Source organism: Diplotaxodon limnothrissa, linkage group LG13 (assembly GCF_057381915.1).
Source record: "Diplotaxodon limnothrissa isolate DT_005_m linkage group LG13, D_limnothrissa_male_GT1.1, whole genome shotgun sequence".
In the NCBI taxonomy this organism is placed as follows: Eukaryota; Metazoa; Chordata; class Actinopteri; order Cichliformes; family Cichlidae; genus Diplotaxodon; species Diplotaxodon limnothrissa.
Genome location: NC_140608.1, coordinates 34,583,123 through 34,599,758, shown reverse-complemented (window position 1 = coordinate 34,599,758; position 16,636 = coordinate 34,583,123). Strand labels below are relative to the sequence as shown.

Below are 16,636 nucleotides of genomic sequence, written 5' to 3'. Positions count from 1 at the left end.
AATCTTAGCTCAAACAGCTGCAAAACCTGTTTTCCCAGCACGGGAACCTTGAGTTCTATAAGATAAAGCCATAAACATGTTTGTCTGAGTCTTCTATCAAAAGTTACAGCTATTTATATGAAGTTGTACAAAATAGCTTTCTTTCGCCAAGACAGTGCGTTTCTCACTGTTACATGCATTTGAATGGGGAACTCGACCAAAACAAAGTATAGGTTTTCATTATGTGAATAACTTGGAAATCTTAGCTCAAACAGCTGCAAAACCTGTTTTCCCAGCACGGAAACCTTGAGTTCTATAATATAAGGCCATAAACATGTTTGTCTGAGTCTTCTATCAAAAGTTACAGCTATTTCTATGAAGTTGTACAAAAACGTTTTCTTTCGCCAAGACAGTGCGTTTCTCACTGTTACATGCATTTTGAATGGGGAACTCGACCGAAACAAAGTATAGGTTTTCATTATGTGAATAACTTGGAAATCTTAGCTCAAACAGCTGCAAAACCTGTTTTCCCAGCACGGAGACCTTGAGTTCTATAAGATAAAGCCATAAACATGTTTGTCTGAGTCTTCTATCAAAAGTTACAGCTATTTCTATGAAGTTGTACAAAAACGCTTTCTTTCGCCAAGACAGTGCGTTTCTCACTGTTACATGCATTTGAATGGGGAACTCGACCGAAACAAAGTATAGGTTTTCATTATGTGAATAACTTGGAAATCTTAGCTCAAACAGCTGCAAAACCTGTTTTCCCAGCACGGAGACCTTGAGTTCTATAAGATAAAGCCATAAACATGTTTGTCTGAGTCTTCTATCAAAAGTTACAGCTATTTATATGAAGTTGTACAAAATAGCTTTCTTTCGCCAAGACAGTGCGTTTCTCACTGTTACATGCATTTGAATGGGGAACTCGACCGAAACAAAGTATAAGTTTTCATTATGTGAATAACTTGGAAATCTTAGCTCAAACAGCTGCAAAACCTGTTTTCCCAGCACGGAAACCTTGAGTTCTATAATATAAGGCCATAAACATGTTTGTCTGAGTCTTCTATCAAAAGTTACAGCTATTTCTATGAAGTTGTACAAAAACGTTTTCTTTCGCCAAGACAGTGCTTTTCTCACTGTTACATGCATTTTGAATGGGGAACTCAACCGAAACAAAGTATAGGTTTTCATTATGTGAATAACTTGGAAATCTTAGCTCAAACAGCTGCAAAACCTGTTTTCCCAGCACGGAGACCTTGAGTTCTATAAGATAAAGCCATAAACATGTTTGTCTGAGTCTTCTATCAAAAGTTACAGCTATTTATATGAAGTTGTACAAAAACGCTTTCTTTCGCCAAGACAGTGCGTTTCTCACTGTTACATGCATTTGAATGGGGAACTCGACCAAAACAAAGTATAGGTTTTCATTATGTGAATAACTTGGAAATCTTAGCTCAAACAGCTGCAAAACCTGTTTTCCCAGCACGGAAACCTTGAGTTCTATAATATAAGGCCATAAACATGTTTGTCTGAGTCTTCTATCAAAAGTTACAGCTATTTCTATGAAGTTGTACAAAAACGTTTTCTTTCGCCAAGACAGTGCGTTTCTCACTGTTACATGCATTTGAATGGGGAACTCGACCGAAACAAAGTATAGGTTTTCATTATGTGAATAACTTGGAAATCTTAGCTCAAACAGCTGCAAAACCTGTTTTCCCAGCACGGAGACCTTGAGTTCTATAAGATAAAGCCATAAACATGTTTGTCTGAGTCTTCTATCAAAAGTTACAGCTATTTATATGAAGTTATACAAAAACGCTTTCTTTCGCCAAGACAGTGCGTTTCTCACTGTTACATGCATTTGAATGGGGAACTCGACCGAAACAAAGTATAGGTTTTCATTATGTGAATAACTTGGAAATCTTAGCTCAAACAGCTGCAAAACCTGTTTTCCCAGCACGGGAACCTTGAGTTCTATAAGATAAAGCCATAAACATGTGTATCCGAGTCTTCTATCAAAAGTTACAGCTATTCATAAGAAGTTGTACAAAAACGCTTTCTTTCGCCAAGACAGTGCGTTTCTCACTGTTACATGCATTTTGAATGGGGAACTCGACCGAAACAAAGTATAGGTTTTCATTATGTGAATAACTTGGAAATCTTAGCTCAAACAGCTGCAAAACCTGTTTTCCCAGCCATCTTCACAAAACCAGGGCCTTTGTTGCTGGCTGAGGCCATCCTCATTTCACCAGGGCCTGCGTTGCTTGGTCATGCCATCCACGTTACACCTGGGCCTGTGGTGCTGACCGATATCATGCACATTTCCCCGGGCCAGTGTTGTTGGCTAAGGCCATTCACATTACACCAGAGACAGCGCTTCCTGTGAGGCCATCTTAACCAAACCAGGGACTGTGCTTTTGGCTGAGGCCATCCGCATTACATCAGGGCCTGTGATGCCGACTTCTACCATCCACATTACACCAGGGACAGTGCTTCCTTTGAGGCCATCTTCACCCCACCAGGGCCTCTGCTGCTCGTTGATGCCATCCACATTACGCCTGGGCCTGTGGTGCTGACCGATATCATGCATATTTCCCAGGGCCAGTGGTGTTGGCTAAGGCCATTCACATTTCACCAGGGCCAGTGGTGCTGACCAATACCATCCATATTTCACCAGGGACAGTGTTGTTAGATGAGGCCATCCACATTACACCAGGGCCTGTGCTACTGGGTGAGGCCAACTACATTTCACCAGTGCTTGTGTTGCTGGCTGACGACATCCACAATACACAAGGGCATGTGATACTGGCTGATGCCATCCACATTACACCAGGGCCAGTGGTGCTGACCAATACCATCCATATTTCACCAGGGACAGTGTTGTTAGATGAGGCCATCCACATTTCACAAGGGCCTGCATTGCTGGCTCATGCCATCCACATAACAACAGGGCCTGTGCTACTGGCTGAGGCCAACTACATTTCACCAGGGCCTGTGCTAGTCGTTGATGCCATCCACATTATACCAGCGCAAGTGGTGCTGTCCAAAACCATCCACGTTTCACCATGGTCAGTGTTGTTGGATGAGGCCATCCACATTACACCTGGGCCTGTGGTGCTGATCGATATCATGCACATTTTCCAGGGCCAGTGGTGTTGGCTAAGGCCATTCACATTACATCAGGGCCTTTGATGCCGACTTCTACCATCCACATTACACCAGGGACAGTGCTTCCTTTGAGGCCATCTTCACCCCACCAGGGCCTCTGCTGCTCGTTGATGCCATCCACATTACGCCAGGGCCTGTGGTGCTGACCGATATCATGCACATTTCACCAGGGCCAGTGGTGTTGGCTAATGTCATTCACATTACACCAGGGCCATTGCTACTGGCTTAGGACATTTACATTACACCAGGGTGTGGTTATTGCTGAGGCCGACTACATATCACCAGGGCCTGTATTGGTGCCTGATCCCATCGACAATATACAAGTCCTGTGCTACTGTCTGATGCCATCCACATTAAACCAGGGCCAGTGCTCCCTGTCAGGCCATCTTCACAACACCAGGGCCTTTGTTGCTGGCTGAGGCCATCCTCATTTCACCAGGGCCAGTGGTGCTGACCAATACCATCCATATTTCACCAGGGACAGTGTTGTTAGATGAGGCCATCCACATTACACCAGGGCCTGTGCTACTGGGTGAGGCCAACTACATTTCACCAGGGCCAGTGTTGTTGGATGAGGCCATCCACATTACACCAGTGCCTGTGCTACTCGTTGATTCCATTCACATTACACCAGGTCCAGTGGTGCTGGCATATACCATCCATATTTCACCAGGGACAGTGTTGTTAGATGATGCCATCCACATTTCACAAGGGCCTGCATTGCTGGCTCATGCCATCCACATAACAACAGGGCCTGTGCTACTGGCTGAGGCCAACTACATTTCACCAGGGCCTGTGCTAGTCGTTGATGCCATCCACATTATACCAGCGCAAGTGGTGCTGTCCAAAACCATCCACATTTCACCAGGGCCAGTGTTGTTGGATGAGGCCATCCACATTACACCACTTCCAGTGCTTCCATTGAGGCCATCATCAACACACCAGGGCCTATGGTGCTGGATGAGGCAATCCACATTACACCAGGGTCTGTGCTACGTGTTGATACCATCCACATTTCACCAGGGCCATCCAACAGTGGTGCTGGATGAGGCCATCCACATTACACCAGGGCCTGTTTTACTTGTTGATACCATCCACATTTCACCAGGGCCATTCAACAGTTGTGTTGGCCGAGGACATCCACATTACACAAGGGCCTGTGATGCCGGCTTATACCATCCACATTTCACCAGGGACAGTGAGGCCATCTTCACAACACCAGGGCCTTTGTTTCTGGCTGAGGCCATCCTCATTTCACCAGGGCCTGCGTTGCTTGGTCATGCCATCCACATTACACCTGGGCCTGTGGTGCTGACCGATATCATGCACATTTCCCAGGGCCAGTGATGTTGGCTAAGGCCATTCACATTACACCAGAGACAGTGCTTCCTGTGAGGCCATCTTAACCAAACCAGGGACTGTGCTTTTGGCTGAGGCCATCCACATTACATCAGGGCCTTTGATGCCGACTTCTACCATCCACATTACACCAGGGACAGTGGTTGCTTTGAGGCCACCTTCACCCCACCAGGGCCTCTGCTGCTCGTTGATGCCATCCACATTACACCTGGGCCTGTGGTGCTGACCGATATCATGCACATTTCACCAGGGCCAGTGGTGTTGGCTAAGGTCATTCACATTACACCAGGGCCTTTGCTACTGGCTTAGGACATTTACATTACACTAGGGTGTGGTCATGGGTGAGGCCAACTACATATCACCAGGGCCTGTATTGGTGCCTGATCCCATCGACAATATACAAAGGCCTGTGCTACTGCCTGATGCCATCCACATTAAACCAGGGCCAGTGCTCCCGTTGAGGCCATCTTCACCACACCAGGGCCTTTGTTGCTGGCTGAGGCCATCCTCATTTCACCAGGGCCTGCGTTTTTTGGTCATGCCATCCACATTACACCAGGGACTGTGCTACTGGGTGAGGCCAACTACATTTCACCAGTGCTTGTGTTGCTGGATGACGACATCCACAATACACAAGGGCATGTGATACTGGCTGATGCCATCCACATTACACCAGGGGCAGTGGTGTTGGCTAAGGCCATTCACATTACACCAGGGCCAGTGGTGCTGACCAATACCATCCATATTTCACCAGGGACAGTGTTGTTAGATGAGGCCATCCACATTTCACAAGGGCCTGCATTGCTGGCTCATGCCATCCACATAACAACAGGGCCTGTGCTACTGGCTGAGGCCAACTACATTTCACCAGGGCCTGTGCTAGTCGTTGATGCCATCCACATTATACCAGCGCAAGTGGTGCTGTCCAAAACCATCCACATTTCACCACGGCCAGTGTTGTTGGATGAGGCCATCCACATTACACCTGGGCCTGTGGTGCTGACCGATATCATGCACATTTTCCAGGGCCAGTCGTGTTGGCTAAGGCCATTCACATTACACCAGAGACAGTGCTTCCTGTGAGGCCATCTTAACCAAACCAGGGACTGTGTTTTTGGCTGAGGCCATCCGCATTACATCAGGGCCTGTGATGCCGACTTCTACCATCCACATTACACCAGGGACAGTGCTTGCTTTGAGGCCATCTTCACCCCACCAGGGCCTCTGCTGCTCGTTGATGCCATCCACATTACGCCTGGGCCTGTGGTGCTGACCGATATCATGCACATTTCACCAGGGCCAGTGGTGTTGGCTAAGGTCATTCACATTACACCAGGGCCTTTGCTACTGGCTTAGGACATTTACATTACACCAGGGTGTGGTCATGGCTGAGGCCAACTACATATCACCAGGGCCTGTATTGGTGCCTGATCCCATCCACAATATACAAAGGCCTGTGCTACTGCCTGATGCCATCCACATTAAACCAGGGCCAGTGCTCCCTGTGAGGTCATCTTCAAAAAACCAGGGCCTTTGTTGCTGGCTGAGGCCATCCTTATTTCACCAGGGCCTGCGTTGCTTGGTCATGCCATCCACATTACATCAGGGACTGTGCTACTGGGTGGGGCCAACTACATTTCACCAGTGCTTGTGTTGCTGGCTGACGACATCCACAATACACAAGGGCATGTGATACTGGCTGATGCCATCCACATTACACCAGGGCCAGTGGTGTTGGCTAAGGCCATTCACATTACACCATGGCCAGTGGTGCTGACCAATACCATCCATATTTCACCAGGGACAGTGTTGTTGGATGAGGCCATCCACATTTCACAAGGGCCTGCATTGCTGGCTCATGCCATCCACATAACAACAGGGCCTGTGCTACTGGCTGAGGCCAACTACATTTCACCAGGGCCTGTGCTAGTCGTTGATGCCATCCACATTATACCTGGGCCTGTGGTGCTGACCGATATCATGCCATTCACATTACACCAGAGACAGTGCTTCCTGTGAGGCCATCTTAACCAAACCAGGGACTGTGCTTTTGGCTGAGGCCATCCGCATTACATCAGGGCCTGTGATGCCGACTTCTACCATCCACATTACACCAGGGACAGTGCTTCCTTTGAGGCCATCTTCACCCCACCAGGGCCTCTGCTGCTCGTTGATGCCATCCACATTACGCCTGGGCCTGTGGTGCTGACTGATATCATGCACATTTCACCAGGGCCAGTGGTGTTGGCTAAGGTCATTCACATTACACCAGGGCCTTTGCTACTGGTTTAGGACATTTACATTACACCAGGGTGTGGTCATGGCTGAGGCCAACTACATATCACCAGGGCCTGTATTGGTGCCTTATGGAATCAGAACGATGCCACCTTGAAACGAAACCGAAAAATGGATTGAAACCGAAAAAAAATATTGTAACTGAAATAAACGTACTGAAAAATCTTGTATTGAAACCGAAAAAAAATGGATAGTGAAAAACAATTAATTAAAACTGTAATTTTTTTTTTTTCGCTTACAATTTTTTTTTTTTTCGGTTTCAATCCATTTTTCGGTTTCAAACCAGTTTTCGGTTTCAATCCATTTTTCGGTTTCAAACCATTTTTCAGTTTCAATCTGCTGGCACTGTTTTGGCATCCGGAGGCGCGCTTGAGGGGGCGGGGATTCCGACCCGCATGAATTTGCAGACATTATAGAGTCCGTTGCTCGTGCTGACCAAGCTGCCATTTTTCTCTTTTTGCCTCTTTCAATAATGGCTGCATCAAGTTCAAGTGGACCCTCTAAACCACAGGTAAGTAATCATTTTCCGTCGTCTTTCTTTGCTATTTCACTCGACTGGACATAGGTGTAGTTTTTATTAGCTAAATCTGGTGAAGTTGTGGTAAAATGCCAACATTAGCCTATTCGTTGTAGCAAGCTAGCTGGCAGCTAAAATTTGCTAAATTCAGTGATGCCCCTGTCTCTTTTGTGAATAAACAAACACTTTAACTTTGAAATGGATTCTGCAGTACAGGGATTTGAGGTTCAATCTGCAAAGGTATCTACAAGGGTGCCAGAGCCTTACTCCTGATGGCCAGTGGTGATGATAACATATTAAGCAATGGCAGATTCCAGGCACATAACGGTAAGACAAGTGTAGGGTTGCAAGTAATGTCTTTATGGCAGTGTTGCAGGTCACCTGTTTTTTTTTATAAATCTTTGCTTGCCGTACTCTTTAAAACAAAATAGTTGCCTGTCTGTCAGTGTAAAAAGGGTGCTGTACCAAGCCATTTGTAACTAAATTAATTTTAAATATGAATATTCTGCTCCAATCTGGACAAAAAGTTTTCACATATTTTGCATTTTTAAGTATTTTTAAATCACAAATGTATTTTAAACTAAAATTCATTAAAAGTCCTATGAAATGGATGTACTTGTTGATGTAAATGATTTAATTTCTTTATCTTCCTGTTGTGTTCATGTACGTATGCATAGATTGATATGTCATTAGTGCACAATTAGCAAATGTATCAATTTCTGTTCCAGGTACCATTAATAAGGAGGCAGTTCTATGAAAGATTGCTAACAAAGCTTCATGGAGCTGTACAACGCAGACCTGTAGATATGGACTATTTGCATTATGTCATCAGTCATGAATTGAGACTTATACGGTCATTTGGTAATATTTTAGCAGTACCACAAGATATTCTTAATGCCTTATCCAATCTTTTGAGACTGATAAATTTTCAAGACGGAGAGAGACACCCACATTCTTCTCTTGTTGATGTTGTATACACAGCGGGAGGACAACGTAAACTTAGTATATCAGAAGAATGTTTGCAAAGCCTCATCAACATGAAATTTTCCATTCCAAGTATAGCTCGGCTTCTGGGTGTCAGCAAAAGGACATTATTTCGTCGGATGCAAGAGTATGGACTTTCAGTGCATGCATCATATAGCAGTGTCACAGATGATGAGCTGGACAGCCTTGTTAGATCAGTTAAAAGGAGACTGCCACACATCGGCTATCGAATGATGATGGGGGAACTGCAGGCCATGGGATACCGTGTCAAATGGGAGCAAGTGTCTGCATCGATGCATAGGGTAGATGCTGCAGGAATCCTAGAAAGGATGGCATCTGTCGGCTGTGTTGCAAGAAGAGTGTACTCTGTAAAAGGTCCCCTCTCATTGGTCCATGTAGATACAAACCACAAACTCATCAGGTTTGTGTACAGTACGTGTTTGTATGTTCAGTACTCTGGATACACTGTAACTATTTTCATTTATGATTTGAGCATAAGGCATTTTACGTTAACGGTTAGAGGATTCAGGTAAATTTCTATTTCTACAAAGTAAAAAAAAAATTCCTGTTTAGTAAGCAAAGAAAAAAACAAGTTGATAAATTCTGACTTGTGGACAAATGTTATACTTGGACGTGTGTGTGTGTTTCACATTTTTCTTTTTTAGATATGGCATAGTTATATTTGCTGGGATTGATGGCTATTCGCGAAAGGTAAACAATATTCCATTGCAATCACAATTTCTTTTCTCAAAATTAATTAACTACCCTATAGAGAGAAAGTGGCGTATTCTTCTTCCACTCCTTTGACAAGAAATTTACGTTCATTAGTGTTGAGTTGTCTTTATTTTACTTTAAGAAAGTATATAACTGTCAGGTGTTCTTAGTTGGTTAGATATTGTGTTTGTTTCTTCAAAACAAAATCAGTTATTCATAAATTATTTTCCAGATAATGTACCTTGGTGCTGGAAATAATAACAAGGCATCAACTGCATTAGGCTTCTTTGTGAGCTCTGTTGAACAGTTTGGCTTTCCTTTAAGGTAATGTACAACCTTGATACATGCTATATTATTATTCAACCTTCTGAACACTTGTTTGTATTCTATTTCGTCATGCAGAGTTAGAGGAGACCAGGGTGTCGAAAATGTTGGCATTGCTCATTGCATTTTTACTGTTCGTGGTTGTGGCAGAGCAAGCTACATTTCAAGAAAAAGTGTTCACAATCAAAGGTAAGTTATATACAGGACTTAGCATACATATATATATATATATATATATATATATATATATATATATATATATATATATATATATATATATATATATCATCTCTTTCTTGTAAACCCAAATCAATCATCACATTCACCAGCGTCTTATTCAATATTTATTCATTTATTTTTAAATACATGGGTCTTTTATCATTAGTAAATCAAAAACAGGTACAAGCCAGGATTTGTAAACTACTGTTCTTTTGATATTTTTTATGTTGTAGAGTTGAGCGCTTGTGGCGTGATGTCTGGATGGCTGTAACCAGTGTTTATTATGAGCTACTTCACAACCTTGAGGAAGACAGCCTGCTCGACCCCTCCAACAGCCTCCACCTGTTCTGTGCTCAGTACATCTTTGTGGAACGTCTGCAGAAGGACCTTGACACTTTCAAGAACGGGTGGGATAATCATGCACTGCGAACAGAACAAAATCTTACGCCTAATCAACTTTGGACTATTGGACTTCTTCAAAATCCTGTCGCTCCACCAGAAAACACTGAGGTATGACTATAAAATGTGCTATTACAGATGTTTTATAACGCTTATGTTTTTGTACCTTGAAATTCATGACATGCATATATTTAACATGTGCACCTGTCTTTGTTTTTAAAGACTTTAACATACTTTTTTAATTGCTGCATACTATAGTTATACTGTTCATAACAAAAGCAAGTGGATTTTCAGGACATTCAAGAACATTTCTCTTTGGACCTTGACTGTTCGAGACCAGAGAGTGGTGGTGTAGTTCTTCCACCAATACAGTGTCCTTTGGGGCCTGAGGAGATGGCAGGACTGAGGGCAGCCATTCATCCTCTTAGTCCCTCCTTTGACAACGGAAGAGACCTTTATGAGAGAGTGCTGAACTACATCATAGTTCATTCAGTAACACAACAGAACCCACTCAGTTAGCCTTTCTCATAGGATTTGACCACATTATTTGTATTGTAATGACAAAATAGCAAATCAATCAATCTTAAGATGTATTTTCAGATTATATCTTTTTTAATTGCATCAAATACTGTTTTTACCTTTTATAACTTCATGTTTAAAGTAGCCACAGTCAGTTAAGCATCTCATGTCTGATGTTTTTGTAACTGGATTGATTAAATTTGTTTAACATGTCATGCCAATAAATACTCTAAACAATTAAATGATATCATTTTAATGACTGAAAAAAACAATTCATCAAGTGTAAGAATATTTATTTTCAGCAAAACAGTTGCGATATCAATAAATTTACAATTTCACAGTGGAAAACTTTTCTGTAACAAAATAAAACTACATGCTTTATATACAGAAAATATATTTAAACAAAATTCACTTAAACTTCTTCAGACTTACAGAATTTAATTTGCGAACAAGTTGAATCTTAGACTCAAGTTTTTATGAATGCAGTCTTCTGAATGGGCTCCTCCGTTTTGTGAACATAGTTTTTAACATTATAAGAACAAAAAGTAAGTGAAACAACATGGAAAAATAATCTAACTGTAAATCTTTTTTCCTTTCTTACGCTGTTCCAAGAACTGAAATAGGTCTAAAGGGTTACACAAATAGTAGAAATACAGTGCAATACTGCATAACTTGTGATGGCATGCTATTTGAGTGTCAACTACACACGGCTGAAATCTCTCCCCATTGTGACAGCTGTTGTCATAACTTCTGTGAACTCGGTGTATGAGTTCATGTGTGCCACAGGAAAGATGATTGTGTTTGTGCAGGCACTTACAAGTGGGTAACATATGTAGTGTCCAGGCATCGTATCTTTGCATTGATGCTCAAATCTTACATGTATTTTAAAACTTGCCCTTTCTGAAGGAAGGCATGGTTTGTGTCTTTGTCCAGTTAACCACTGCATAATCGCTGGGACAGACATTCTCGGTGGTTGGTGTTTGGAAATCCAGTATTCTTCCTGGTCCTGTTCCTGGTCCTGTAGGACTTGTATCCCATACTCACAGCTCTTTTTGTCTTTATCCTGATCTGAAGAAGCAGATTTGACTTACTTTAAATCTTTAACTGTCATGCCACAAAATTTATTAATATGCAAAACCAATTTTGTCATTTAGACATGTGGTAGATTGTATAAAACATCAAAACATATAAACAAATCTTTACAGAGATTTCAGTTCCGTGATGACAATTTTGCAGAGTACAGTACGTTTGAAAGAAATGTTACAACACTATATTTGTAACAGCTGTTGTGTTAATGTTGGTTTGATGATAATATCAGTAACTGGCCGACGGCACAAACCTGAGGTTTCAAGGTTCTCCAGGAAGTCTTGGAAGAAGTTGATGATGGCATTTTCTTTGGCATGCCTTGGACTTCCCCTCTCACTCAGCTCAGGCTCAAGGATGCTCATTATGTAATCAGCATCCGGCTAAAGAGATTTTGGGGGGTGTCACGTGTTGTGATTTCAAATAAACAATAACAAATATATATATTCTTCAATAGTCATTAATCTGAGCAACCTAAATAAAGGCTGAAACAAAAAAGTCCTCACAGGGCTATTACTGCATCACATGTATTTTTAGAATCTGTTCTAAAAACAAAACACCTGAAATAAATAAAGACATATTTACCGCTGTATCATCATTCTCATCGCTGGGAACAAACAGGTTTGAACAGAGACTTTCGTGCCTTCCAATCACCTCCAGAAGGTTGTAGATCTTCATGCCATTTCTGATTTGCTGTAGCATTGGAGTCAGACGCACCGTAGCATACACAACAATTGATCTATTTAGAAAAGCAAACACAGTCATTAGTGAAACTGATGGGGTATGGTGGTCTAAACCAGGGTTTTAACTTACAAAATATTACTTTCAAATGTGTCTGGTTGGTATATTGTCTATTAAAATATACTACCTTATTATACTGTCCCGTTTGTCCAACTTCACAAGTCCTGTGTAACCACAGCTCACAATGTCTTCAGTGAGGTCTGTCAGGTTGTCTGCCACTTCCACCTGAAAACATACAAAAACAAAACAATAAATGATTTCAAGTTTTTGAAATTATGCAACTATACACACAGTATTGTGAAGGTTACTTTTAAAATGTATTCCACTACAGATTACAGGCCCCAAACTGTATTTTTTAACGTATTCCGTTACGTTACTAAATGAGAGTAACGTATTCTGAATACTTTGGATTACTTAATATATTATCATGCTATTTACAACTACATAAATGTGATTTATTACTCTTTTTGAAGGTCCGCGGCTCCGAACCATAGTAAAGGGACCTCTGGCTAATATGTCAGGTTCGTGTCGGGCTCGAAGCCAAATACTAGCTTTACTTTGTTGTCTGGGTCAAATTTGCTAGTGAGAGACAGAGAGAGGCGTTGAAAGGCTGCTGCAAAGGAACTTATTGTTTCGGAGGAAAACACGAACACGGTGTACAGTCGAGTCTTAATAGCTTACTTACAACTGGGCTCGTCAGGCTCTCTTCTTGGCTGAAGTGGTTATTATTATATTTACATGCTTCCAGCTCCCGTTTCTGCTTGATGACAACTCGTACTTGTCCACTCTTCTTTTTTCTCCCTCCTCGCTCACAGACACATAACGAGTATGGCAGTCCATTCTCCCTGCAGCACGGACTAGACTGTCCATGAGGCTACATTCTTTAGGGCTATGACTGTAACACTGCCTATTAGCTTAGCACAACAACAACAACCAAAAGGCTCTCTCTCATCCAGGAAACACACAGTCGCAGAGAGAGCACGCGTCACCCTGTAACCATGGCAACCGTAACGCTGCCGCTGTGTAATTCATATATTTCAACAAAGTAACTGTATTCTAAATACCACCTTTTTAAACGGTAACTGTAACGGAATACAGTTACTCATATTTTGTATTTTAAATACGTAACGCCGGTACATGTCTTACGTTACTCCCCAACACTGTATACACACACAAACAATCAGCACTTTTCCACTAGTCTGTACAAACACAGCTCACCTTTTCGATTAGAGACCTATATTCTGTGTCATCCACATCATCTTTGGTCAGCTGAAGAATATCGAAGTTTCCTGTTGCAAGAAAATGATAACACCAGCTTCTCAGGAAGCATGGTGGTGGACCTCCCTGTGCAAGGCTCACTGAAAACACTTCTCCTGCAGTTCTGCAAGATACAAAGAAATATTTAACATGCTTCATATGCTACATAATCCTCGGAAATGTATAAAAACAGACAAACCTGTAGAAACTACTTTCTAAATCACTGATAGAGTAGACAGGACTCTTTCCCTTCTTGCCACTGCCTTCAAACAGTCGAGTCTCAATACCATGCATCATTTCTACATAGAGATACAGAAAGACAAAATAATTTAAAGGGTTAACCTTATACTTTATCTTAATTTGATTTGGCCATATTCAATATCTGAACTGTAAGTACAATGTACATAGCTATACCAGTCAAAAATTCTTTGCTTAATGCACCAGTATCAATTCCTGCTTCTCCGATAAAAGTCACGTGGAGTTTGTTCACAGGGGAAGCCTTCTTCTGTCGTTGCCACTGAATGAAGCCTCTTTGAACAAGATCATTGCGAGTGATGCAAATCCTAAAGTTTTTGCTGGTATCCACCTGACTTGAAAGCCACTGTAGCACATCTGCTTCACTGAGAAAAAAAAATTATAAAATTATTTTTGTTTCTTAAAATGAAAGCAAATGTATTATAAACAAAACCAGATAATCTGAAAGGGCAAATAATATAAATCATACCTGACTAAATCAGTTAAAGGATCTGTTCTGTTGCTTGGCACACTGCACTCAGAGTCAGTACTGACATAAACGTCTGTCATGTGAGTGGAACTGTCCTCAGGTCTAAAAATTATGAACAATAGCAAAAATATATGTGATGTAACTTATGATGTCTTTTAACTGATTTTACTGCCATTTAAATTGGGTCCTGAGCTTAATAGGTACGGTGATTACATTGTGTGTTTCAAATATACTGTAAGCATTAAAATGTGGACCAAGTAAGTATTTACTGTAACTACATACTGAGCTCAAAACTGTAATGGCTTAAAAATTTTAAAAAGGAATCCGATGTAAACATAGGAAAATGTGTTTAATATGTATAAATTTGAACGAACCTTTCACCACACAGGCTTGCATGCTGGGCAATCTCATTCACTGGAAAGCAGCAAACACAGATTGGGCATTCTTTCATGTCCTAGAGAAAAAAAAATACTGTTAAAACATAAAAGAAACAATGATTTGTAAATATGTGGATTGAACATTATCACCTGCTTCATGTCAAGAGGCTCTCTACAAAAACTTGGTGAATTCATGACAGACAGAAGCTGGACATCAGTCTATGAAGTACAATTGTAATTAAAGCTGCAAGCAGCGTTATGAGGGCCCTCGCACCCCCGGCGCGTCGAGCCACGCCCAACACCTAAAACCAGCACCTCCGATCTGATGTCACATTGATGGAATTCATGCATTTAACCACCAGCTATCATTTCATCTCATTCAATCATGATTATAGTCGTCCCACTAGGTGGCTCTCTAACCATTACTGACAAATGGCATAACAAACATTTCCTAGCTCGAGTCTCATCACGCCTGCGACCTTTGGGAGAGATTGCACATTTTGATTTTGAGTGACAGCAGATTACTGCTTTTTGGCGAGTGATTGAAACTCCACGTGCCGCCATGACCACCCCATTTCCCTGAATGTAAAAAGGTTCGCAATTTAACATCACAAAGGTCTTTAGATTCCACACACAGGAGATTGCATCAATCTGATGAAATCCCTTGGAGGAGTACGTCAAAGCACGGTGCCTGAAAAGAGGAGAAAATGTCGCCAAAATTGCACATTAATTTTAAAATGGCTGACTTCCTGTTGGATTTGGGATATTGCTCCAAGAGACTTTTTTGTACATCTTGATATCTCCTATAAGCCTACCAGGTTTCAGATTCATACATAAAACACAGAGCAGGGGCTGTGGTTTTGAAATTTTGTAGGGGGCGCTGTGGAGCCATTTTGGGATATTCAATGAAAATGATCACATGACAACAAAGCCTTCGTCACATTGGAGGTGTGTGCCAAATTTCAAGCCTCTATAAACTTGCCAAGACCCTCAAAAGCCACTTCATCTTTCATGGTGAACAGCGTTGCCACCAGGGTGCGCCGTTCAGTTTAAAGTCACAATTTTTGCACTGAAGCATCACAAGGGACTGATGGTGATATTCACCGCTTTTGAGGTGGCCACGATGAACCTGTGAAAATCAGTACAACAAAATTAAAGCCATGACATTTCCTGTTGCCACTAGGTGGCGCTGTGCGTATTCCCGATAATGGGCACATCAATCTGTTCAGGGCGGGTCTGACATCATGCCTGTAAAGTCTGGTACTAATCAGACTGGATTTCATTGAGTTATACTAATTTGTTTCTTCATGGCGTGACATCAAAGTTCGCCATGCTGCTGGGGTCACACCCTTTCGCGAAAAGTCACAGTTTTCACTGTAACCCAAGACCAACTCCTTAAGGCTTTCCTGGAGAAATTTGAGGCTGCAGATGTCACCCATCACTATACTGTACCCCAAAGTGTAAAACATGACATTTCCTGTTCCCACTAGGTGGCGCTGTCCTTGATGTCAAATATGGCAGTTGAAATATGTTCAGGGGTGGAGCCTTATCATATGTCTTCACTTTGGTCAAGGTCAGAAAATGTATGACAAAATGAGAGGCAATAAGATTTTCATGGCGAGTCATCGAAATTCGCCATGGCGCCACGGCCTCATAGTATTGTGAAAACTCAAAAGCTCCGCAATTTAACATGGCACAAGGGTGTAGTTGACACTGTCCAAATTTGAAGTTTATAGGACCAAATCCCAAGGAGGAGTTCGTTAAAGTACAAGGCATGGAAACGGTAAAATCAGAGCCAAAATGTCACCTTCACTCCAAAATGGCGGACTTCCTGTTGGGTTTAGGACATTGCCATAATAGACTTTTTTGTTCGACTCTGAACGTTATATAGGTGTACCGACTTTCAAACTTATAGGTCATACCCATACCGGGGGCTCGCGTTTTTCATTTTTCTAGGTGGCGCTACTGAGCTAATTT

General features: G+C 42.0%; 2 protein-coding genes across 2 annotated transcripts; one reads left to right on the top strand and one right to left on the bottom strand.

Moving 5' to 3' along the window:
- Nucleotides 1-7,273: 7,273 nt before the first annotated feature.
- On the top strand, nt 7,274-10,477 carry LOC146620594 (uncharacterized). The gene is made up of 7 exons (XM_085369035.1): nt 7,274-7,312; nt 8,047-8,723; nt 8,968-9,013; nt 9,249-9,340; nt 9,419-9,529; nt 9,793-10,069; nt 10,253-10,477. Exons 1-7 carry the CDS (start codon nt 7,274-7,276, stop codon nt 10,475-10,477), a joined length of 1,467 nt encoding a protein of 488 aa, XP_085225161.1.
- Nucleotides 10,478-11,177: 700 nt separating this feature from the next.
- Nucleotides 11,178-14,362, bottom strand: LOC146620593 (G2/M phase-specific E3 ubiquitin-protein ligase-like). The gene is made up of 8 exons (XM_085369034.1): nt 14,283-14,362; nt 13,973-14,178; nt 13,758-13,857; nt 13,520-13,682; nt 12,429-12,526; nt 12,146-12,299; nt 11,817-11,943; nt 11,178-11,545 (listed from the first exon to the last, which is right to left on the bottom strand). Exons 1-8 carry the CDS (start codon nt 14,360-14,362, stop codon nt 11,178-11,180), a joined length of 1,296 nt encoding a protein of 431 aa, XP_085225160.1.
- Nucleotides 14,363-16,636: the final 2,274 nt, after the last annotated feature.